We start from the raw sequence: 26,285 nt of genomic DNA on the forward strand, positions 1-26,285 counted from the left end.
GCCACTGGTCTGTGAAAAGGACCAAAAGTCTGAACTGGTCTCTAGAAGCTGGACTGTTCATCACTTCCCATGATATACTGCAGAAGTGATGGATGAACAATTAATTGTTTGATGATTTGGCTAAGGTTGAGGTAATAAATATGTATGGTCATAATGTTTAGCCACGTGGGAGCATGAATGTACTCATGCAAATCTACGTTGTAAGTTAATAAATATATTCTGTGCAAATTTAACAAACTGGAAAGAGTTCATCATCATGCTGTTGGAAGATATAGTAAAGGCCAGAGTTTGTGACAAACATGAGTATTAATTCTCTAGCAACAATATGCAGATATCTTGATTTTTTAAAACTGGTCAAAGTAGTCACTGTGAGTATGCATCATGGAGATGGAACCAGAAGGCATTGAGGTATCTTGCTTCATATCAAAGTCTTGGATAGACAAATGACAGTAGGGACTTATAAACCAATGGACTGACATTAGGCGTCATGTGGCAGTAACAGTTATGAGTTAGTAACAGTGCCAAAACAATGTCTGTATAAGATAGTAGGGTTGTCACGATACTAAAATTTCAAACTCGATATCGATACCCAAGAAAATATTCGATACTCAGTACCATTTTCGATACAGCAGCAAAAAATTAAGAGGCATGTCATTTTTTAAATAAAGATCAGAACAGTAACATCAATGATAACAACAAAAAAATCCCCCTAAAATAAATAACAACCAGAAACAAGATCTGTCCATACAAATGTATTTATCTACAGCCCTGTTTATTTTCTGTGCTTCTGGTGAATTGGCACAATATTTTCACTGCTGATCAAATAGAGTTGGTAGTTTAGGCTCAGGATTGGATTGGATTGGATTGGATTAACTTTAATAATCCCCAAGGGGGAAACTGGATTGCCACCATGGCCAACATACAGTACAACAAGACATAGACAAAACATACATATACAACAACGTCACCTAGGAGTGCAGTGGTCCAACACAACAACAGCAAAATGACCAGAAAAAAACAAACAAAGTTTAAAAAGAATAAAAAGAGTACAAATGCAATTTAAAAGTACAATGTACAGGGACGAGTATAGCAGCAGATTATAACAGCAAGAGAATATAGCTGCAATTTAAAGTGCAATGTACAAGCAAATATAGCAGCAAGTTATAACAGCAAGAGAGTGTAGCTACAATTTAAAGTTTAAAGTGCAATGTTCAAGGACTAGTATAGCAGCAAGACATCAGCAATCCAAATTAAAAAACCTGGTTGCTGCAGGAACAAAGGACTTCCTCAATCTTTCTGTGGAGCATCTGGGCAAAAGAAGCCGCTTACTTCTGCCACTTCTAACAAAAGTGATCATCCTGAGACAAGATAGCTCTAAGCTTCCTCTTAGTCCTCTGCTCTGTTATGACCTCCAGAGAAGCAGGGCTCATACCAATAACAGATCCCGCCTTTCTAATAAGTTTGTTGATCCTGTTCCTTCTCCAATGTTAGGCTGCCACCCCAACAAACAACCACATAAAAAAGGACACTTGCTAAAATACCATTATAAAAAACATTTAGAAGAGATCTGCTGATGTCAAATGATCAAATGAGTTTCCTCAAGACAAATAATCTGGACTGGGCCTTCTTAAAAATAGCATTAGAGTTCTTCTTCCAGTCCAGTTTACAGTCCACATGCACACGTAGATATTTATATGAGGATACAATCTCTACAGACTGTCCTTTAATCAAAATAGGAGTTGCTTCAGGTTTTTTTCTTCTCATATCAATGATAAGCTCCTTTGTCTTGTCTACATTAAGAATAAGGTGGGCTTCCTCACACCAACTGACAAAACTGTCCACTTCTTTTTGATAGGCTACATTGTCATTATTAAAAATATAGTATACTAGGGCATATATATACTAGGGCAGAGTCATCAGAAAACTTCTTTAAATGTCAAGAATTAGTGCTGTGCCTGCAGTAAGATGTGTACAGCGTAAATAAAAACGGAGATAAAACTGTACCCTGTGGTGCCCCAGTGCTTGTAGTAACAGTTCCTGATCTGCTGCCATGAAGCCTCACATACTGAGGCCTACATGTGAGGTAATCAGTGACCCAAGCAATAGTGGAGCTATTGAGGTTATAATTAAAAAGCTTACTAGCTAAGATCTGTGTTAAAAGCATTAGAAAAGTCAAAAAAACATTATTCTAATACATGCACTACTCAGTTCCAGATGACTATATACTCTGTGTAGCAGGTACAGAAGGGCATCATCCACACCTACACCTGCTCTATATGCAAATTGAAGCGGGTCTTGAAAGGCACAGACCTGCCTCTTTAAATGCCCCAGGACAGTCCTCTCAAAGCACTTCATTACATGTGAGGTTAAAGCAATAGGTCTAAGATCTTTAAGTGCCCTGGCATTTGGTTTTTTAGGCACTGGCACAATACATGACATTTTCCAAATATCAGGAATCTTAGACAAGGACAGAGAAAGAGAGAACAAGTAGTTCAAAAATATATATTTAATGTTGCAATAAAACAAATCAGTAGTTCTGTCATTTCTTGTTGGGCAGGTGACAAACTGTCTGAAAGAAGGCAGTGAGGAGGAGAAGGTACAGTGGTTGAAATCTGCGTTTATAATCACAAGAGCGTCTGGTGTGTGTGACTTGAGCAGCTCTAACTATTGTGTCATTTGCCAGTTTGGCATTAGCAGATGGTGGGATGTATGTAACCATGACAATGACGTTAGAGAATTCACGAGGGAGATAGTATGGTCTGCAACTCACTGCCAGCAGTTCAGTGTTCTCCTCACACACACTTACCTTCACAGTGATATGCCCAGAGTGACACCACTGCTCGTTCACATACAGGCACACCCCTCCTCCTGTCTTCTTGCCTGTTTTCTCACAATCCCTATCCAGTCCGAACGCTGAGAAACCATCCATTTCCGTGTATGCCGCAGGAATGCTGTCATTTAGTCAAGACTCCGTAAAACATAACAGGCTGCTTTGCTGAAACAGACGATCATACTTCAGAAGAGCTGCAAGTTCGTCAACTTTGTTCACTGAGGAGCGCACATTACCCATTATCACCGAAGGCAGGACAGGCTTAAATTTCCTCAGCCTGGCCCTGACACGTAAGCCGCTTCGTCGGCCTCTTTTCCTTCGTTTCAGCTCTGGGGGTAGGCTATATCCAATGAGGGCTTACAATCACCATTGCATCCCGAATGTAGTACAATTCATCCAGGCTGTAAGTGTACGTGGTTGCCGCTGTTGTTGTCATCGCTTGGGCTTGCACAGCCAAACAAACAAATTCAGTCCACAAAAAAAGCCACAAGAACAGTCCAAAGGCGCACTCTTTTAGTCCCGGCATCTTACTCTTTGTATTGAACCACACATCTACCACAGTAACAGATAAAAGGATATTAAAAAGAGTTACGAAAAACAAAGAAAAACACACAACACCAGGTAGCGAGTCGCCGACAGGGCAGGCGCCAGATTAGGAGTAAGTCACACAAGCAACCCACGAGCCTAACCCAGGATGCTCCTGTTTCTACCTCACTATGTGATCAGAGAACCAGGGGTTACGGGAGGAACCAAACCTTTTTTCCGCTTCAATCTGCTTAGCTCCCACATTAATGTTAGAAGTTATATTTTAGTTTGATGCTGGCGACACCAGCTGCTCAGCTGCTAGTGAGGGGAGGGGCTATACCTGCCGTCTGCAGCGTGCTGTGTTCACTTCACTAAATATTGCCAAAGAACGCTTTTTCCTTTGTCATTCTTGACCAAAACTGGCTGCTCTGATCCTCCTGCAGCCGCACTGGCCATATTACAGCGAAGACAACAAGCCAGGTTGCAGCGAGGGCTCTGTGCCTGCCAGACGCTGCCTGCACAGCGCGTGTCTGTCGGACCCGTCGCGCGCACCCGACAGGCGCTGAGGTGGCGTGCACTGTTAGTATCGATACTTTTGTAAATTAGTATTGTATCCAGATACAGCGTTTGAGTATCGATACTTTTGACAACCCTACAAGATAGCCAGCAGGATGGGATCATGGGCAGCACAGGTGTGATGTTTTCACGACGTCTTAGGTATGCAACCCTCCGAGGATGATTTTAAAATTAGCAGTTAGCTGCTAACTCAAAGAAGAAGAACAGCGGCTGAAAATGTCCACAAATTGGGAAAACAATGAGGTCCAGGAGCCTTACCCTCCGAGCAGGAGACAAGATCAGCCACAATATAACAGGGATGATTGTTGAATGATTGTTACTGCAATGTTCACGCCACTGTTAATGTTAATACTGCTCTGCCAACACACATTTACAGTGGTGGAAAAAAGTTTTCGGACACCCTTAAAATTTTACACAATCTCAAATATTATCATGAAATATTTGTGGAAAAATCTTTTTTGTGTTTCAAAAGGTGTGGCTGCATTAGACAGATACAAACAAATACAAATTATATTTTTTTGTTTATTGTTTACAAGAAAAACTAACAAAACTAAATTCTTGACAGTTTCAGTATGTCAGTTCTCAACATTGTCGGTATCAAAGTCAACAAATAACAGAGAATGTGTACAAAACTGAACAAAAAATAAATAAACCATCACATCATCAAATTAATATTTAGTAGTCCTGCCATTGGCACGTAGTAGAGCTCTAATCCTGGCTGGCATGTTCCCCACGAGCCTTTCACACTGTTGAGGGGTAATCTTGTCCCATTCTTCTTGAATTACTGCTTTTAATTCTTCTAAATTCTTTGGTTTATGCTTTGAAACAGACCTTTTGATAATCCACCACAGATTTTCAATGGGGCTCATGTCCAGGGATTGAGCTGGCCACTCTAAGACCTGGATACTGTGCTCCTGCAGCCAAGTTCTACTGGCCTTGGATGTGTGGCAAGGGGCATTATCTTGTTGAAACATCCAGTTTTTACCTCAACGGAACAGTGCACGCGCAGAAGGGAGCATGTGGGTTTCAAGAATGGTACAATACTTGGTAGAGTTCAATGTGCCATCACAGACAGTGAGATGACCAACACCAGCAGCACTCATGCATCCCCAAACCATGATACTGCCTCCACCATGCTTGACAGTAGGTACTGTACATGCTGGAGATAATGCTTCGCCTGGCCTTCTGCGTACCCTCACATTAGTAGGAGGAAGATAAAGCTGGAAACTGGACTCATCTGACCACAAAATCTTCTTCCAATTCCTGGCTGTCCAGTTCTTGTGTGCCTGGGCCAAACCACGCCAGGCTAACCTCTGTCTCTCATTGATCAGGGGCTTCTTGATAGCCTTGTAGGACCTTAAGCCATGATCTAAAGGTCGGCCATGTACAGTGCGGGTGGAACACTGGACACCAGTTTGGTTTGACCACTGCTGCTGAAGCTCCTGTGATGTCATTGGGCGGTTTTGCCTGCACATGCGGATCAGGATGCGGTCATTTCTTGCTGAAGAAACCCTTGGACGCCCAGATCTTGGTTTGTCTTCCAAGCTGTTGGTTCCTCTGTATTTCTGCAGAGTGTATCCAACTGCTGAAGGACTGCATCTGCACTTCCTGGCTATCTGGCGGCAGCTGTACCCTTCCTGGCTGAGAATCTTTATCTTCAGGCGTGTTTCCTGCGTTAGGTTCCTTGTTTTAGCCATTTTTGTGTCTGAAGAACTTTCAAATGTGCTGGCTTTATGTAGACACGAAACTTGGCAACAAAAATTGTGTCATTTTAATAAAAAGAACGACCTTCATCACTGGTACCAAAATGACCCAATACTCAAAATTTCTTATGTATTTTTATGGAACCAATCAATTTTAAGTTTTTAATGGCTTTTTTAGGATGTATTTAGTATTTTGGCTGTGACTGTACTAAAAGAAATTGCACTTGAAGACCTAAGAGTGATTCTTAATGCAATATTTCACAAATGCATGGGGTGTCCGAAAACTTTTTTCCACCACTGTATGTTATATTACACACAAGAGGCCGATGCTGTTTTGTTACAATGCTGTTTCTTTCTTTTCCATGATGCCAGGATGCTGTCTAAAATCACACAAGGGAGCAGCATGATGCTGCCGTTGTTAACTTCTGTGTAAAAATGCAAAAGAGTCATGAAGAAGGGACTTTGTAGCAGCTCTATAGCCCACACTCTGTGTAAAAAGTACCATAAAAAGGCCGTACCACTTCTAACTTAATCATACTTATTGTGTTGCATAGGAATGGTCACCATAGAGTCCCCAGAGTTTGCAGTGTGCTACGAGTCTGTGCCTGAACTGAAATGCACATTGGAGGAGAAGACAGACAGCAGTGGCTGGAACATGAGCAGGCCAGATAGGCGCTTTGAGCTCAGCGAGGGCAGTGTGGTGAAACTGAACCACAAATGTACCACAAAGGAAAACATGTCTTGTGTTGCAGTCAAACTCCAGAAGGTGACAGGCATCTGGGCAGGCAAGTACAAAATTGATTCTTGCTAAAAATCAATTGAAATTAAAATTATTTTTTGCAGAGGTATACTTTGTGTTTCATCATCACTTTATTAGCCAGACACAGGGTCCAAATCATGACACACACACACAAGACACATAGTAGGGTAAAAGAAAACAAACAAACAAACAAACAAACAAACAAAAAAAAACATCAGTGGGGACTATCCCCTAGGAGACACTTGTACCAATGCTTCCACAGGGGTGAGTGATACCTAACATCACTACATCTGGGACTCACTAGTGTATTAACAATATAGTTCTGGGACTCATCTAGATGGCAAATAAACGTATACATTAGAATCCTTAACTCCTTCAGGGTGCTGACCCCTGCATTACAGAACAGGTGACTAGTGCTGGATGACCTGGGTCTCTTAAGCAGAATTCTAAAACAATCATTGTATGCGACCTGTAGTCTCTGCATACTTGCCTTTTTATACACTGTCCATAAAGGAGCAGTATACAGAGGGGTCCAATATGTTTTGAACAGTCTTATTTTAACATCATGTGTGCACATGTGAAATTTCCTGGTCAACATGTTTGCTTGGGCATATAATACTCTGCACTGTCTGTAGATGTCATCATCATCATGCATGTTGTCAGTAATGTAGTGTCCCAAATATTTAGTCTTCTTTGAGACTTTCAATACTTGACCAGACGGATAGAAGTTCGAGAAACACAGATCTTTGTCCCCTTCTGATATACATATCAAAACAACACTCTTTTTAGCATTGTACTGAACATCATCTACCCCATATTCAGAACAAGTATTCAATAAATGCTGAAAGTCAGCAGTGCTTGGTGAGAGAATGGCCAAGTCGTCAGCATACATAAAATGATTTACCAAGGTATTACCAATCATACAGCCTGTTTTACACCCACTCAATTTCTTGGATAGTTCATCCATGTACAGGTTGAAAAGGGCAGGTGTAAGTAGCCCCCCTGGCGTACTCCATTGGCCACCCCAAATGAAGAAGAGAGACATTTACCCCATTTTACCTGCATTCTCTGTCTGGCATACCAAATAGCTAAAATCCTTATAATGCTACCAGGAGCACCCCTTTGACGTAATTTCTGAAACAGTTTAAAATGGTTAACACGATCAAATGCCTTAGAGGCATCAATAAAACCAATTAGTGTGTGCCAAGCTTAGCCTTAAAGCCAAACTGATTGTGTGTGGTGTCAATATAGTGACTTAAAATCCTTTCAAGGACTTTGGATACCACGCTGGCTAAAGCAATTGGCCTATAGTTGTCTATACTACCAACTTTGCCAGCTTTGTCCATAATAACTGGCACAAGAGTGACAGACAGTATAGAGTCAGGCAGCAGCCCATGTGTCATGAACCGAGTAAAACACATGGCAAGTAATGCTGCAGCCTTAGGACTTGCAAATTTAAGGTGTTCAGCTGTGATATAACTAGAACCACTGGCTTTCTTCTCAGAGAGCTGTTTTATGGCCTGATAGACTTCACTGAAAGTGATGACTGTCTCCTTGTCCACTATACTTTCCACAATGTATGGGGTACTCTTAATGCTATTAAAAAGAGCAGAATAGTGTTGTTGCCAGATTGCGGCTATATTATCAGCATCAGAGATACCCTCTATGACACTGGGGGTTGAAATATTGGTCTTATTTAAGGCTGTCACCTCCTTCCAAAACTCAGTGATATTATTACATAATAGCTTATCAGCCATTGCATTCGCTCTCATGGCCTGTTCATGTTTGGCAATGTAACGGACAGCATATTTGTATCTAGCATTGGTAAGCTTTTTATTTTCCAGTACAAGCCCATTCCTGGGTCTGCCAGCTAGTACCCAAGCCTTATAGGCCTCTTTAGCTACTTTGTGTTGTGCTGCCACATATCTGCACCAGCCAGGCTTAATGTTGTGTCTCTTACTAGTGCTTCTACTGAAATATGTTTTACTAGACTCATACACAGCATCCACAATACTGCCATACATGTCACAAAGGGCTTTACCATGGGAGATGTCCTTGCAGTTAGCGTCTACACACATAATGGCATTTCGGGGTAAGCAGACATTAGTTTTCATGTAATATGTCAATAGGTCATCATCTGTAAGCTTTGTCCAGTCTAATTTGGCCTTGCAGCCATCATCCCCTTCATGAGTCAGCTCAGGAAGGCACTCAACATAAAATATCATAGCAATCGGCACATGATCAGACAAGGTTGTTTCATATAGAATTTCCATATAGACTGTAGAGCTGCATGGGCATCAGCAGTACTGATGCCATGATGTTGTGTGCCAAGCCTCACTTATATAAGAATAACTGCCTGAAGGTAAGAGCAATTGGATTGATAAAATAAGATTACTGTCCTCACAAAATTGTAGCATATGCTTGGCAAATTAGGACTGGCCATCTGAGAGGTCAGCATTCATATCACCAACTACACACACATTAGTAAAATTATGCTCCTGAATGAAGGAGTTAATAAAACCAAGCCCGTCCATGTAAATATGTTCATTCTGTGGACACTCATATGGCGTATAAACATTAAGAATAATAAGATTCTTGTTTCCAAACTTAAGTTGAACAGCAATACACCAGTCAACCTCAGTCCGGATGACATTTATTACAGCGTCCAACTTTTTGTGCCACAGGATGGCCACACTCCCCTGGTACCCTCCTTCTCACTATTCCTATAGTAAGATCAGTTGTGGATTCCCCAGCACCGTGAAAGTTCACATCAAAACAGTTCAATTTTCCTAAGTCCTGCTTAGCTAAAACGTTTCTTGTAAACATAAAATATCCCATCTTTGGAGAAGATTGTCTATGACTAAGAGCCTTATCGGCTGCACCATTGCCAACACACAACCCACGACAGTTATATGACACCACACGCATAGTCTCTTATGAAGATAGCGCAGCGGCATCTCTGGCGGACACTGCAGCATCAGCAAGTGTGGAGGTGGTCTTGCTGGACCCTGTAGCACCTGTCTTTTGTGGCTCATAATATTGCCGCACGACAGAGCCCTCAGGCCATAGTTCAGGTCTATATCTCTGTCACTTCTTTACATTCCACACACACTTTAAAAGAGCTGTATCTAGTGTTGACAGCGCTAATGTGTTCACACAAAACATCACGGCCAAGTTTATCTTTGAGATAATTAGCTAGTGTCACTGCTTCAAGGTTGTTGTTTGGTGGCAAAAACGCTTACCAGCTTCATTCGTACCACCTTGATATTACTTTGTGCTCCCGTGACAACGATAGGCTTGGGCCTCTTCTAGGCACCGCCACCGTTCACCGTGCGTTGCTTCATCAGCTCTGCTCGATTCTCAGACCTCTTGCACCGGCCTTTTCACAACATGTAACTCCATTTCGGTGAGTTCAGAGGTGCAGCTGTAACGTTACCTTCTGGGCTCCCGGTCCCCATGTCGTGCGCGTCATCTGTCATCGCTGTAGGTGAGGTTGATGACGAACCACTAGCCACAAATTTGTCCACTGAGCCGGCAGCAGTCGTAGACAGGTCTCCCCTGGAGCGATCCCCAGCCCCAGCATGCACGCTGGGTCCGATAAATCCACCGTCATTTGTCCAATCCAGACCAGCGCCCTCGACTCGGGTCTGCGGCAGCCGTGTCTCCAATACAGCAACTCTGCTCTCAATGCTGGAGGGCACAGAGCGCAAGTCCTCGCCGACATCAGTCTGGAGTTTTACTGCGTGTCTCAGGGCGCAGACCTCACTATGCAGCCACTCCATCTTGCGAAGTAAGTTGGAGATATCCATGTTGTTGAATGTCACAGGCAGCAGCTCTTCAAGATACTGCGAAACAAACCTCGGAACGTTTTCCCCGTCTGGCACCTTACTCACATTACTTTAACGTGTACCTCAAAAACTGTTGTTTACTTTCCAGATTAATTATGAACATAAATGAAAACAGTTAAATGTATTTATGCTAGGCAGTCAAATGATTTAGCTTTTTTGAAGTTTCAACAGTTTAACATGATTAATCAAATTTTTTATCACATTACAAATTCCATTATTTTGCATTTCAAAACAGTTTTGAAGTCCATATTAATAAGATGAAGCAATTCTTATCACAGTGTTTTGATTGGGAATCAAATGAATGCAATGAAACTTTCGTTATCTTGACTTTTAGATTTATTTCTTTTATATGAGTGCGGCACCATGACTTAAGGCCCTGACACACCAAGTCAGATAAGAAATTAGCTATCTTGTGGCCCCATTTTGTTTGATCAAGTCAATAATGGAGGGGTCCCCTCAGATTATGTGTGGTCACATGCCTACAAAGTTGCGTGGTGATCGGTGAAATCCTTGAGAGGTTTATGTGATGAGCCACGCCCTCCTCATTATTCATTGCCTTATAGAAGCTCAGTTTTAGTAAGTTTTCCAACTTTTGCCAAGAGGGAACTTTAGATATTGGTCCCTAGATTATGTTCACCCAGTTTCATGCAGATCGGTCAAACTTCCTAGGAAGAGATCGATTTTAAGCGTTTTTCAAAAAATTCAAAATGGTGGAAAATCTATATAACCAGAAGTTATGGGTTCTTGAGGCAAATTTGTTCCTCATGAGGAGAGGCATCTCTGTGCAAAGTTTCATGTCTCTATGACATACGGGGCATGAGATATGCCCATTCAAAGTTTGCAATTTCAATCGCTTGCTTTAGCGCCCCCCTTTGGCCAATTGATGTAATATTGCTTCATTCGCATCCTCCCATTACCCTCTACCACTGTGCCAAATTTAACATAGATTGACCAAGTCAGTGAGGAGAAAAACGTGGAACAGATTATATAGTAAGATATAGTAAGATGTGTAGTGGTGTATCTTTGGTTCTGCAATTATACCTGCCAAAACAAAGTCAAAGTCAAAGTCAAAGATTTTATTCACCATTTGTGCACAAACCAGACATTCTAAGCACATAGCAAAACACGAGAAGGAGATGGGGTTTCTGTGAAGTGCTGTCTGACTCAAGTCTGACTCAAACACACTCAAAAGACACCTACAATACACATTAAACGTGGCTTGATCAAAACTCTTTAAAACACAAGTACACAAATCAGCGTCATAATAACTTGCAAGATTCCCATACAAAGCATTTGTCTTTTGCTGGACACATGTTTCCCACAATTACAACATGCTAACATGATAAGCACAAGCCTAAGGCATTTTACATTGTATTAATTAGCCTAGTGGCTAGCAGAGTTTTCCTCTATTCATATGAAGCAAAGGACAACAGCAGCATTTAACAAAGGAGACATTACATATCTGGTTAAATTACTACTCACAAGGTTCACTGACAGATGTATTGAATCCGTGTATCATTCGTTCATTCATTCATTCATTCATTCATTCATTCATTCATCTTCTAACCGCTTCATCCTGTTTAGGGTCGCAGGGGGGCTGGAGCCTATCCCAGCTGACATCGGGCGAGAGGCAGGGTACACCCTGGACAGGTCGCCAGACTATCGCAGGGCTGACACATAGAGACAAACAACCATTCACGCTCACATTCACACCTACGGACAATTTAGAGTCACCAATTAACCTAGTCCCCAATCTGCATGTCTTTGGACTGTGGGAGGAAGCCGGAACATGCAAACTCCACACAGAAGGGCTCCCACGCCCGGGATCGAACCAGCAACCCTCTTGCTGTGAGGCGAGAGTGCTAACCACCACACCACCGTGCTGCCCCATTAGTTCATTCGTTTTTCAAAATAAAACCAAATATGAAAAAACAAGCCAAGTTTTTTTCTTTTGCAAGCACTGGTTTCTTGTTGGACTGGTCGGAGTGACAACTACATCCGGTTCATTGAAGCTAACGCTTTGGCTAACAACCGCTGCATGTGGAGGCTGCAACTTTGGAGAAATTGTTCAATATGCTGTAAGTTGTGCTAAGGTAACAATACGTGCCAGCTTACTGTTTGCTTCTACAGCTGACATATTGGAATAGACTTCATGTGGCGAGTAATTTTTACGCTATTTGAAGATTTATGTTTGTCGCGACTCACGAATTCGCCACAGTCAGCCATAACGGCAGCATAGATGGTAAAAAATAAATAAATAATAATAATAATAATAATAATATTAAAACACATTTCCCATCTCAGGTATGTATATTTTATTGATGCCACACAATTATTTTCCATGTCCTGACTACAACACCAACTATTATAATCCAATGTGAAACAGAGCTCAAGCTTTTCACTTAGAACACTAGTGCTAGGAAGAGCATCGTGATTTCCATCAGTCTTCATCGCTGCTGCTCCTGTTGTCAGTACTAGCCTACTGCTGCTTTCATCACCTGGTGTAGAAAAAAGAAATCACTGTATAAGAGTGCAAACATTTTTATCTACATTATATACACATCTTGTACACATGGTTACATTCACAAACATATGGCCATGTGTAAACTGCAAAAAGCTGAAACTCTACACGAAATTATAGCATTATTACTGCTGTTTTTTAAAAGATTATCTATTTGGCCTGTTGCTTTAGGACAGCATGAAGTGGGGAAATAGAGAATGGGGGAATGACACGGGCTGCAGGCTGGGATCGAGCCCGCGACCGCTGCGGCGAGGCGGTGCCTCTGTGCATAGGGTCTGCGCATGCTGCGTACAGACTACACTCCTGACCAGGTGATGAAACCGGCAGCAATAGGGGCGTCGGTAGCTTAGTGGATAGTGCCGACGTGGTGTAGGAGTGTAGTCTTCATAGCATATTGAACAATTTCTCCAAATTTGCAGCCTCCACACGCAGCGGTTGCCAAAGCGTTAGCTTCAATGAACCAGATGTAGTTGTCATTCTGACCGGTCCGACAAGAAACCAGTGCTTGCAAAAGAAAAAAACTTGGTTTCCGGACAGATGAAAATATTGAAAGTGCATGAAAGGCCCAAATCCGGTCCATTATCCGTTTTTTCCATTTTTCATTTAAACAGAAAATCGGAAAACGGAAAATGAGTCGTTATTGGTTTTTTCATTTTGGTTCTGGAAACAAATATTGAAAAAACAAGTCTTTATTTTGTTTTTTCATATTTGGTTTTATTTTGAAAAACGAATGAACGAATGATACACGGATTGTATTGTCTTATCCTAGACATGTTTTCCACACTAATACCACATGCTAACAATAGCCTATGGCATTTTAGATTTTAAATTAGCCTAGTTTAGCCTCCTAGCAGTTTTTCTCCAATCACATGAAGCCAAGATAAATCACACACTTAAAATGAAGGTCTGCAGTCAGTCTCCACAGGTCTGTCGCAATTCCAAAATAGTATTTTGCCAGAACTGGCCATACAGTTGCCCACAGTGCACAATGGTGTCTTATTTTCCCTCCCTGCGGCAGCAGAAAACAGGGAGCTGTGGTTCTGTGTCTACACGGACTCTGCTTTTAGTTTTAGCATTTCTGTTTATTGGAATTGTTGAATTCCAAGACAAATCTGCTAGTGACACTTCTGATTTGAGTCATCTGTTTTTTTCATCATGTCCCCTGCAGGCTTATACGAGTGCGGATTCACCAAGGGGTCAGTCAGGCACACGGCCAAGACAGAGCTGAAAGTGGCACTCCTACCTGATGAGATCACCATGATGATCAACCCTCTTACAGCAGACTGTAGCTCTAAACAGACTTCGGCTCTGAATATAATGGCCAGTGCCACCATCCTTAAAAGCAATGAGACCTATAAAGTTTGGTGGACCTACATGGAAGACAATCAGTCTACTTCAAATAACAAGAGTAAGACAAACTTATAGTATCTATCTGTCCTTTTTCCCTCCTTATGTTGGCTACAGCATACAACACTACTTTAATTGATAATATCAATGCAGATTTAAATTCACAATACTTTTGCAAAATGCATGTATATTTCTACAACCACAAACCTGACCCTGAAACTACAATTCATCTTTCTTTACAGCTGATGGAGATAATCTGGTCTATACTTTTAATGTTTCTGTCGACTGCGAAAGTAATGCCCAACAAAGTGTTAATGTCACTTTTAAGAACACGAAGAACCAAGAAAAATCTGCAAGTGTGGCTATCCCAGTAATACATGGTAACTGAAATTGTGAATACTTTTAATTCTATTTAATCTGCTGTTTTTTTATTCAATTTAGGCTACGGTATAATAAAATATATTGTCACATTGTCAGAATAATTTATAACTTAGTTTATTCTATTTATTTGCAATGCCTTTTGCATCAGCTAATGATTTCTTGTATTTTTCTCCAAGAGGGTGACAAAACTTGCCGTGAAGAGAACCCTTGGCCAACAACTCCAGCCGGAAACACAGTGACAATTCAAACATGTACAGAGGGCAGGGTTGGCGATAAGTCACGCACTTGTAATGAGAATTCTGTTTGGCAGTCGGTGATCTCCAATTGCATCAGTAAAGAGTTGAACAATGTGTTAAATTCTGCAGATGTGAGTGTGGCATTACAGCTCATGACCTAAAAATTATGAGCTTCTATCTGACTTTTTTTGTATAACAATGCTTAGTCATATGGGAATAGTCGATGTTCTCAACATTTTTTATAAGTAGGGCTGGGTATCAGAACTTTCGACTGAAACAACCCATTACCAAGTAGTCCCAAAATTTCTTTTGATCATTTGATCCTTTTTTCACTGTGCCATCTTCCCGCCGGATCAGCAAACTTTCTCAAGATCTGCCCAGTCAGTAACATCCAACACCAAGCCATGAAATGATAACAACAAACTCACACCAACACTGTGGCGGCTCTACTCAACCATTAAACCTGTTAATAATCATTAGGTAATGTTAAACATGGGATGCTAACAGTTAGCCCCATCACTAACTGTCTCCAGTAGAACTCCCACTCCCACAGCAGCAGCTACTGCATATGATGTATGTCATGTCACATGATGTATGTCACGTGATGTTACATTAATAGCAACTGAACTTAAACCTTTCAAACAAAAATTGTCTAAAGCAATTTTTATACAACTGTCACCTGATTCTAATTTCTGATGCATGAATTAACTGGAACGGTTTAAGGATTAAAAAAACATGTAGAAAATATAATGACTAAAAGTTGACTAAAATGCAATGAATTTTCATCATCTAAAATGTTTTAAATTTTCATTTACTATGACTATGTAGGATAAAAATGACTAAATTGTGACTAAAACTAATAAGCATTTTCATCTCAAGGCTAAGACCAAATCTAAAATAGCTGTCAAAATTAACACTGGATCTAAGGCTAACTCTAAATATCTCATAATTCTCATTAATAATGAATACATCGCTTTGTATATTAACACAAATATGATTAAACAGTGAACTTTTTCCAACAAAATCATAAAGCTTTAGCTGCTAAGGATTTACACAAAACAATGATTTTGTTGAAAAAAGTAGACAGTCATCTATTTGCTAAGACTTAGCTGATAAAGCCTTAAAATTCAAAGAGATAAATGAGTTATTATTAAAAGGGTTCTATTTGTCCACTTGATCTTGAAAATACCTTTTAAAATATAAAAGGATTTTAAATTCATGTATTCAGAGTCATTTTAGGATGCCTGTTATTTTGACAAATAAAGAGATTTTTTATGTAGCCTATATCAGTTGAAAATGTTGAACATTAGTATCTCAAATCAACTCAGATCACAGATGGAACCTCATGATTCCAAGGTCACCACTGTTAAGACTCCATCAACATTTTGAATGAGGATGTAATTTGTGTGCTTTTGCAAGTTGGTAACAGGAGATATTGTTTTTTTTTATTTCTAGAACTTTGCAAAGGGACTTGGGGCTACACAGAAGGAGGCCAAGAATATATTTGAAGGACTTAAGAACAGCTCTACATTAACATCTGATTCTGATAACTTAATTGCTGACATAAGCGCTTCCATCACTGTTCTTAAGGTGATGGCCAGTGCATCAGAAAATTTTGCCTTGCAAGAGGATGTCTTGCCGGTAAGTCCCTGATGATTAATATATTTTACTGTAATATATGTGGAGTTTTATGTCTGAAGGTTCATGCTTGACCTTAGAAACAGCAGTTTGAAAAAAAATCTTTACAAGAGCCCAATCAATCAATCAATCAATCAATTTTATTAAGAACTGATTATGCAGTTAACTGCCGCCAACAGGACTGGATGTGTCAATCAATCAATCAGTCAATCAATTTTATTTATAAAGCCCAGTATCACAAATCACAATTTGCCTCACAGAGCCTTTCAGCATACGACATCCCTCTGTCCTTAGGACCCTCACAGCGGTTCAGGAAAAACTCCCCAAAGAAACCTTTAACGGGGAAAAAAATGGTAGAAACCTCAGGAAGAACTGAGGAGGGATCCCTCTTCCAGGACGGACAGATGTGCAATAGATGTCGTACAGAACAGATCAACATAATACAGTAACAGTAATCCGTATGTCACAATGAGACAGAAAGAGAGAGAGAGACGGAGAGAGATGCAGGACAGACGGTAATGATATTAGCTTACAACAACATTAATTAAAGTAATAATATTATAATAATAATTACGGCTACTGTGGTACAATATGTTGAACGTATATATTAATATCTGATAGTATACATATGTGACAATAATCATGTGTATAATAACAACAGAAGTATGACTAATGATAACAGCAGCAGGAGACCCACATAGGTTGTTTGTTTTTTCCCCAAAGCTTTTCATGACATTTCATAGTCATCCTCAGCGTATGGTATCGCATTTTCACCCTAACTTATCATATATCCCCAATTCATCTACAAACTTTGTCTGTGTCTCTATGTCTACATATGAGGTGCTAGGTATCTTCCTGTGGCTGCTATTGTCATTCTGGGATGCTATATCAATTTACACTTGTTACATGCATTGTCTTTTCAAAATACACTTATGTTTTCACAGGAAATGTACACTTTCTGCTCAAGAGATGCATAGTTGCAAAAAAAAAAAAAAAACCCCATAATGATTTGGCTCAACATTCACACAGGAAGCAAACAGTCCTTGTGTGTTCGACCCAATGAGCTCCATGGGGACTTTCAGGCTCATTACATTATGCTGTTACTTTTGCGTTGGCGTTGATGAGTGCCATTGCATTTTATAACATCGGGAAAAATAGCACTGGTTCAGATTTCCCATGTTAATTTTTTTTTGTTTGTTTGTTTGTTAATCAAACTTTACTGCAGCGAAGACCAACATTTTAATGTGTAGGAGATAGTGTCAGGTTTTCAGCTGACTAATTTCTGGATATCTAGCACTAGTGCTGTGTATTGGCAAGAATCTGGCGATATGATATGTTTCATGATACAGTGGTTATGATTCAATATATTGCAACAGATTGCAATACTGTAAGAAAGGCGGTATGTTGAGATTTTTAAAAATCTAATGTAAGGAGAAGTGTCAGTGCCTGCAGTGCACCACCTGTTAGATAAGCCTCTGTTCTTTGTGTTTACACCGTCAATATGTTGTTGCGTTGGCGTGGAAAAGTCAAAAGACTTAAGATAGATTATAACGCTGAAGGATCTAGGGGTCTGGGGTTTAAACACAACAGAAAATGAATTGTTGCCATAAATCTTTGTATGTAAACTGTTAATTAAAAATGGATACAAATTTATGAGAATGCAGACATTATCACAAAATATAATATTGCAGTACTTAAGTGTATTGAAATTTAATTACATCTCTATAATCCAACTTTAAATATCTTTTAACTCCCTTCAGTATATTGATTTTGTGTTAGAAAAAAATATGATGAAACTGTCTACTTTTTCCAGCAAAATCACTGCTTTGTGTAAAGCCTTAGGCGATAGAACCTTCTATGGAGCTTTATCCCTATCTTTATTCAAGAGAGTGGTCTATCAGTTTGAGAGCATTATTTATTGATTTCACATTCAAAAACCCTGCCCTCGCACTCAAATAACCTCTGCTTGTGCTTGGATCTGCTCTGTTTCTGCTCAAACAGTGTGCTTGCACTCAGATACCATGTTGCTTGCACTCAGATACCATGTTGCTCGCACAGATTTCCTGCTCAAGCTTTGGCTTTTCTCCTCACGCTTAAACTGTTTCTGTGCACTTTTGGAATTTCTGCTCTCAGATTTCTGCCTTGTGCTTGGATTATTTTGTGTAACAACCCTGTCAGGATCCCCCAACCAATAGAATGCCAGATTTACTGTTGACCAATGAAATGATCCCTGCCTCTTTGTGGGCGCGCTCGCCTTAGTTTTAGAGCATCCCGTCCGGGCGGGTAATCTTTAACCGGGTTCATCCACTCCCACCATCTTCCCCTGTCAGGAGTTATTTTTCAACAGTCACTGGCTCACTATTATCCCTTAGGGTTAGGGTTAGGGTTGGGTAGGGTTAGGCTAACCCTAACCTTACATACATACATATACATATATATTTAATTAAGCAATATCTCACAAGAGGGAGTGATGTTGTAATGTATATCGTCACGGCTGTGATTCGGTCATGGGCACTGTGGCACGAGGCTGCAGGCCGAGTGTCGAAGACAATTACAGCCGTGATGATATACAGTCCAACATCATGAATTCAAGTGTGATATTGCTTTTATACAACAGTTCAACAACAGCTTAAACAGCAATGCTGAGTAAGGAAATGTTAACAAAAGGTTTTGTAATAAATTCTTTAAGTATGTTATGGACCGGTCTGTTGCCAGGCAACGCATTACGCACGCAGGGAACTCTCAAACTACTTTGTATTTACATTGATCTGCAACTGTGTAACTTCGTCCAGTTCGGCTGATGAAACGTTGGCAAACCTGGATGTTGGCACGGCCGGATTCAAACACACCTGGAGGTCTGCACTGAAGAGTCCTGGCTTTCCTTTTCCTCGTCCTCTCCTGACGACCACTCGTAATTTAATTCAAATGTAATTTTGGGGAAAATATCCATCTTCTTGGTGTAACACTATAGTGTCAGTTTGCGTCAACGTAGCGAGTGTGACAGTTGGTTAATTAATGGTTGTATTTATATTTATAACACCTGTGAGTGGAGAGATTTTACTGTTACATTTCCCAGTGATGATGTACTCTACATCAGCACTCACCCCAGATAGCACATCTGGCCGATGTCGGCCCGATTTATCAAGTTTAGATCGTTAAGATGTAGCAGGGAGAGCGTTTGCTCATTGCCAAGACATCGCTGAGACGTCGGCCTTTAATGGAAAATGACCACCATGCGACGTTCAAACGATCAATAAAAGAAGCTGCGCTCACTGGGTGCTCCTTCATTAATATTCATATGCTTCGTTAACTACGACCTTTATTCATTTAGGTCGGACCTTTCAAACTACAAGTATTTCACCACTCACTGTGAGAAATCAATGCTAACATTCAAAAATAGCTGACTGTTACCATATTTCGTGTGTAAGTGTGCACAATGAAGAGACAAAAGTCAATTTGACAAACTTTATTTTCACATTTCCACAAACAATATCTGATGGCCAGTCCACTTCTCCTGGCAGCCTGCAAGAGACAGAAAAGACGATGAGCACATACCTTCAAGAACCAAATCCCAACTTCACCACTGTATTTTTTTTGTTAGCATTTTAGCTGTATTTTAGCCAGATTGAAGGCTTTGGGTCCGTCACTCTGCTTAATTTAGTGTTGAAACGGTTAAATAACGGGATCCGGTGTTATGTCCCTACTGGTTTCCAATTTAACTGGTTTCCTTACCGAACAGCTGCAGATGTGCCAGCAGATTTGTCACAAATTCACAAACATAGGCCTACACAACATATTACTGGCAATTTTAAAGTCACAGCCCACAGCTACCACAGCGAATATGCTTCTGTAAGTGAGCACTATGTACCAGTGACATTAAAAAAAGAAAGTAAAGAAAATATGATATACACAAATTTGCGTCGAGCTGGACTCGATTTCACGTCAACCAAAAGACAATATAACACAAACCGCACATCTTCCTGTTTGAACCACTGAGACTCACAGAGAGCAAGGCTTTCCTAAAATACCCAAACATATTTATCAGTGTTTCTTGTTCTTTTTCCACGAGTCTACAAACATATTCAGTGCCACATTATAGTCTGCACAACACTGCACACTATGACAAAGCCTGTCATGTTTAAAAAGCCTGTCATGTTTAAAAAGCGATCTAACTCGGAAAATGCTCTCAAAATATGCTAAATAGGCTAATATGTAAATAAAAACCAAGCACTTAGCCTATAGCCACTGGATCATTACAGAGGTGAAAAGCAAGGACTTACATTTACTCACGTCACTGTAATTGAGTAGTTATTTGTGTACTTGCACTTTTTAAAAATCTAATTTGAGTATTACATCAGTATGTTTTAATTTAAGTATTATGCTTCACTGCATTTTAAATGACTTCTGTGACCAAGTAAAAAAAAAAAAAAAAAAAAAAGAAAAAAAGTCGGCTGAAATTTTAAAAAAGCAAACGAAATTGTTTTTGCGTTAGCTACCATGACACAATAATAATAGTATTACACTCTATGACAACCTGGCAGCTAGCTCTGATGGAGACATATGAGCTCTAAAAACAAACTCACATTTATGGACGCACACTAAAAGAAATGTCGCCATGGTCCGAGAGAGGTGACGTCATGCTGTTATCTCTATAGGTACGCAGTGAACATGATGTGTTCATGTTCACAGGGCAGCGTCGGACATGAGTTGTATTGTTAGAAATCATTTTCTGGGATTGTCTTTCTTGCTACAAAGCAAAATTAATATCCCCTGGTCCATTCTCCTTTTATACTCGCTCATGGTCTGTTAATTGTATTTTACTAAACAATATATAATAATAATAACAATAATAATAATAATAATAATAATAATAATGATAGGCTATAAAATAATATCAAAATACCATATATATATATACTGTATGTATATATATATATATATATATATATATATACACATTATATATTTAGCGTATTTTGAGAGCATTTTCCGAGTTAGATCGTCACTTTTTAAACATGACAGGCTTTGTCATAGTATGCAGTGTTGTGCAGACTGTAATGTGGCACTGAATATGTTTATAGACTCATGGAAAAAGACCAAGAAACACTGATAAATATGTTTGGGTATTTTCAAGGCAAGCCGAGGGTAACCAGTTGTCTCAGGTCAGCCCAAATCTAAATGTTACCTTGATGCTGACTTAATTTACTAATACCTGAGGAAAGCCTTGCTCTCTATTGTGTATGTTTGTGAATTTGTGACGAATCTGCTGACGGAGGCACAGCACATCTGCAGCTGTTCAGTAAGGAAACCAGTTAAATTGGAAACCAGTAGGGACATAACACCAGCATTAACTCCGTTAACTGTTAACAGCAGCTCAACAATCAGTCCTTCATCTCGGAAAAACAGTGGTTTCAAAACTGCGCTATTACCTATAGCCACCGGGTCCGTTTGCTTTGCAGAGGAGGAGACCTCGACTGATAAATTGCCCATAAAATCACAGTAACAACATACCGAAGGCATCCTTAAATTTCACTATTTGACCTCCGCAGTCCTCTCTGCTCCTCTCACCCACACATGGGCACCCGTTCTGGGATACACAGTGTCGGCCCACCCGGCCTGACCTCCGCGCTCCTCTCTGCTCCTCTCACCCACACTTGGGCATCCGTCCAGGCCGCGGAGGTCAGGCCTGGGGGCCGCGGAGGTCAGGCCCGGGCGGGACCATAGGTGAGTGGATCCCAAGTCTCGAGCCCTGCCCGGGACCACGGGTGGCAGCTCCAGGCACTTACTCTTTAACCCAAAACGAGTGGTCACGATAACCAGATAAGCAGATAACATCAACTAGAGAAAACTAAAATGAAAACACCACAGTTTTAGCCTGTTAGCTAACATGAGCTAAACTAGCTATCAGCTAACAAAAGATAACGTTAGCTGGTTGGGACCTGTGCTATATACACCCAGTCGTGCCTCACCAAGAACCTCTTTAAACGGTCACAGAATAAACAACAAAGCTATTTTCTTACCTGAAACCAACTGCGATGAGATGCTGTGTCCTGCGAGCTCAGTTCCAAACGAAGACCGCGGAGATGAAATTCTGCCTTTTGTGGCGACTTCCGTATGTGGGCGGGTATGTTCTACGGCACTGGGCCGACCCAAAGCTGACGTAACAGAGACGTTTGATGAGCTGGGACCAAAGAGTATTAGATTTAAAGATATCATATATATATGGCGCACGTGTGTAAATTAACAGTCCCTTTATTCCAAAAGTGGTAAAGAAAGCAAGGGAAAAACATTTAATTTACAGGGCTTTCCCTGGAGGGTGGGAGTGGATGAACCCGGTTAAAGAGTACCTGCCTGGACAGGACGCTCTAAAACTAAGGCAAGCGCGCCCACAAGAAGGCAGGGATCATTTCATTGGTCAACAGTAAATCTGGCATTCTATTGGTTTGGGGATTTTGACAGGGTTGTAACACAAAAAAATCCAAGCGCAAGGCAGAAATCTGAGAGCAGAAATTCCACAAGCGCACAGAAACAGTTTGAGCACGAGGAGAAAAGCCGAAGCTCGAGCAGGAAATCTGTATCTGAGTGCAAGCACACAGTTTGAGCAGAAACAGAGAAGATCCAAGCGCAAGCAGAGGTTATTTGAGTGCGAGGGCAGGGTTTTTGAACGTGAAATCAATAAATAATGCTCTCAAACTGATAGACCACTCTCTTGAATAAAGATAGGGATAAAGCTCCATAACCTTCGGAGTCTGGGGATTGACTTAGGACATTCCTTGATAAAATGTGTCTTAACACTGATTTTTTAATTTTTCTCTTTCAGGATTTTGTTAATGCAGCAAGCAATATGTTGAACGCGAACTGGAGTAGTATCAGTGAATCTACTGTTCAGCAAATGTCAGCAGATTACCTGCAGTCTGTGGAGGGTCTTGTGAAGAATATCAAGGTTAACAAAACGAATGAATTCAAAAGTGATAATTTAGATCTACAAATTTGCCCAGGTAATGACTGTAATGTGTCTGTGTTTGACGTCAACGTAAGTCTAAACAAGACCAACGGCATAATGAAAACTGTTGCTGTGAAAAATCTAATGGAGAAATTAAATAACAACTTTGCTAAAACAGAAGCTATCAGCCTCCTTCTATCAGCCACACTGGAGGAAAACAATGATTCATCCTTACAAATTGAACTAGAGTTCCCCAACCAGCACAGTGACAGAAAACCTCGCTGCGTCTTCTGGAACACCACTGAGCGCGAATGGTCAGTTGACGGATGTTTTTTTATCAACAGAACTGATGTAAACCACACAGTCTGCATGTGCAACCACCTGACTTCATTTTCTGTCCTCATGGCCAAGGGCGATGTATCTACAGATGTTCTGGATATCATTACCAATGTGGGCCTTGGTGTGTCCATCTGCTCCTTGTTGATCTTCCTCATCATTGAGTCTCTAGTGTGGTCAGCTGTGGTCAAGACCAACCTTTCACATTTCCGTCACACAGCCATAGTGAACATTTCCATATTTCGCTTGCTTGCTGACTGCAGTTTTCTGGCGTCCAGCAATCCTGAGAAGATCAGTGACACCTGGTGCCTAGTTCTTACAGTATGCAAACACCTGTTTTACTTGGCTATGTTCAGCTGGATGCTGTGCCTGAGTGTCATGCTCGTCCACCAGCTCATCTTTGTCTTCAGCCCACTGAGGAAAAGAGTCTTCATGTTCTTCTCTAGCATCATAGGCTATGTTTGCCCAATCTTAATTGTGGGATCCAGCTATGTGTACTGCAAATACACCGACAAGCCCTACTATGATAAGAAGAAAGGCTGCTGGCTAGTTTATGAAAAACTCTTGGAGGGTTCCATACATGCTTTCCTCCTCCCTGTGGGAACTGTTATTTTGACAAATCTCTTTTCCATGGTGGTCGTCATTTTTACTTTAATGAAGTCCTCAGCCCCTGAGGGCAGCAAGACAGATGACAAGGAGACAGTCAAAAGCATTCTTAAAGTGGTGGTCTTTCTAACGCCTGTTTTTGGAGTAACATGGATCATTGGCTTTGCTCAGCTCCTACTGGATGACACCAATCCCATGTATAAAGTTGTTCTCTACAGTTTCACCATCCTCAATTCCTTCCAGGTAATTTGACATCAAACGATACACCAAACAGAATGTTGATATTAGTGATTTATCAGTCTAACTTTTCCTCCTTCAATACCTCAGCTCAGATTGGACACTGATTCCCAACCTGATCCCAGTGCTTTTTCCCCCCAGATTGACCTATTATTTAATTTGTTTACTTCACTTATTGAGATAATTTACATGTGAGGTAACCAGGGATTCCCATGGCACTAAGACTGAGTTGGTGCTTCAAGGAGAAATCCACCTACATATCAAGGGTCTTCTCGTGCACCAATGCATATGTGACAAAAGTTTTATAAAGCCTTTTTTGACTCCAGAGGGAGCTATGTGAAATCTGACAAATTGCCTCAAGTGATGTCACTTGATCAGAAATCTGTTGCCAGCTCATTATCTCTGCTTAGGCTACCGGCTCAAGACTAAGGCCTTGTTTACACATATACAGATATTTCTGAAGACAAATATCTTTCCCATCTGTTTTAAAAAAATTATTATTTCCACATGATCTTCGTTTTACAAAATATCTCCTTCCACCATTGATTTCTGTTTGATGTAGGGATGAAGGAGCTCACCCTAACATATGGGTGATGCTCTGGACATGCTAACGTTTTCCTTCCAATTCTCATTAGCCACTTTTCCACCAACATTTCCTGGAACTTTTATTACCAGGAATTTGTTTACCTAGGTAAAAGAATTCCTGGTAATCTGTGTGGTTTGCGTTTTCACCACACCTCAAAGTTCCGGAAAATGTATTCAAATTAGCATGGTGACGTAGATGATTCAGCATGTGCCCTGTATTTGGCTCCGCTACCTGGCTGGTTACATGCTGGTGTAGAGAGTTGGGGCTGTTTGTCTCAGCCAGCAGCTAAGTTTAAAAGTATTTTAAGATAAGTGTCAAACTAAGTTAGTCTCCATACAGACAGCTGTCATTTGAGCTTATTAGTAACAATTCGCTATTAGCTGAACTAGTGTGCTGTCCTTGTGTAAGATATAATGGTAGTGTTGGTGGATGAGAGACTGTGGACGGAGCATATTGAATATCACTGTCTACACGTTTACATGTTAATGCTCGCTGAACACACGTATTGATAAAGTATTGGCTTCGTACTCGCTAAGGGTGAATGTCACTTACAGTTACAAGTGTAGCTGCCATCAACGCAGTTACTGTATCGTGATGGTGTATGTGTGGATGTGTGTGTATGTGGAGGAGATCAGCGCCAGCACAAGAACTGGAACCGTTAGCGCTGATCAATCCTACGGTCTTGAATAATTTAGCTCCGGGGCTAATGTGGTACTGGGTGTCGGCACCCATCCTTAATCAAAACACAAAGTGAAGCTTGTAGAAATTAAATAAAGTTTTCAGCGACTACCCATGCCAGGAAGTGCGGAACACTGCAAGTGTGAGTCCACCAATCAGCGTTCCTCGGCACACAGCCCCGCCCCTTCAAGAATTCCGGGTAATCTGAAAAGTCCTACCGCCCTACTAGGTACTTTTTCCAGGGTAAATCTGGGGTTGAGGTAAAGTTTTTTACTTGGGTAATTTCAGTGGAAATGCGCGGAGGTTTTTCAAAATTCCGGGTAATTGATTGAAGTTCCTGCGGTGGAAAAGGGGCTATTGACAACAATCTCACTCTGGAAAGAGCCCAACCATCTTCTGACTCAACCAGGGTTTCTGTCCTGGTCCAACACCATTGTTTCTGGCAGACTTTAAACCGCAGTGGAACAAAAACTTTTGATGTAGCAGATGGCTCCAATCATCCATGAAGTGGTGCATCAATGCAAAGATTAAGTG

The 26,285-nt window shown here is 40.8% G+C and overlaps 1 protein-coding gene across 4 annotated transcripts in view; it reads left to right on the top strand.

Annotated features, from left to right (window-relative positions):
* adgrf3b (adhesion G protein-coupled receptor F3b) overlaps positions 1 to 26,285 on the top strand; it is a 54,125-nt gene that overhangs the window by 20,315 nt on the left and 7,525 nt on the right. For 2 of the 4 annotated variants that reach the window (XM_049590647.1, XM_049590649.1), the window contains 6 exons: positions 6,189 to 6,419; positions 13,932 to 14,171; positions 14,353 to 14,490; positions 14,668 to 14,858; positions 16,183 to 16,368; positions 23,186 to 24,493. In XM_049590647.1, the coding sequence (XP_049446604.1) occupies positions 6,189 to 6,419; positions 13,932 to 14,171; positions 14,353 to 14,490; positions 14,668 to 14,858; positions 16,183 to 16,368; positions 23,186 to 24,493 (2,294 nt within the window). The remainder of the gene's footprint in view (positions 1 to 6,188; positions 6,420 to 13,931; positions 14,172 to 14,352; positions 14,491 to 14,667; positions 14,859 to 16,182; positions 16,369 to 23,185; positions 24,494 to 26,285) is intronic. The other 2 variants (XM_049590650.1, XM_049590648.1) reach the window with 2 other exon arrangements.

Source organism: Epinephelus fuscoguttatus, linkage group LG11 (assembly GCF_011397635.1).
Source record: "Epinephelus fuscoguttatus linkage group LG11, E.fuscoguttatus.final_Chr_v1".
NCBI lineage: Eukaryota > Metazoa > Chordata > Actinopteri > Perciformes > Serranidae > Epinephelus > Epinephelus fuscoguttatus.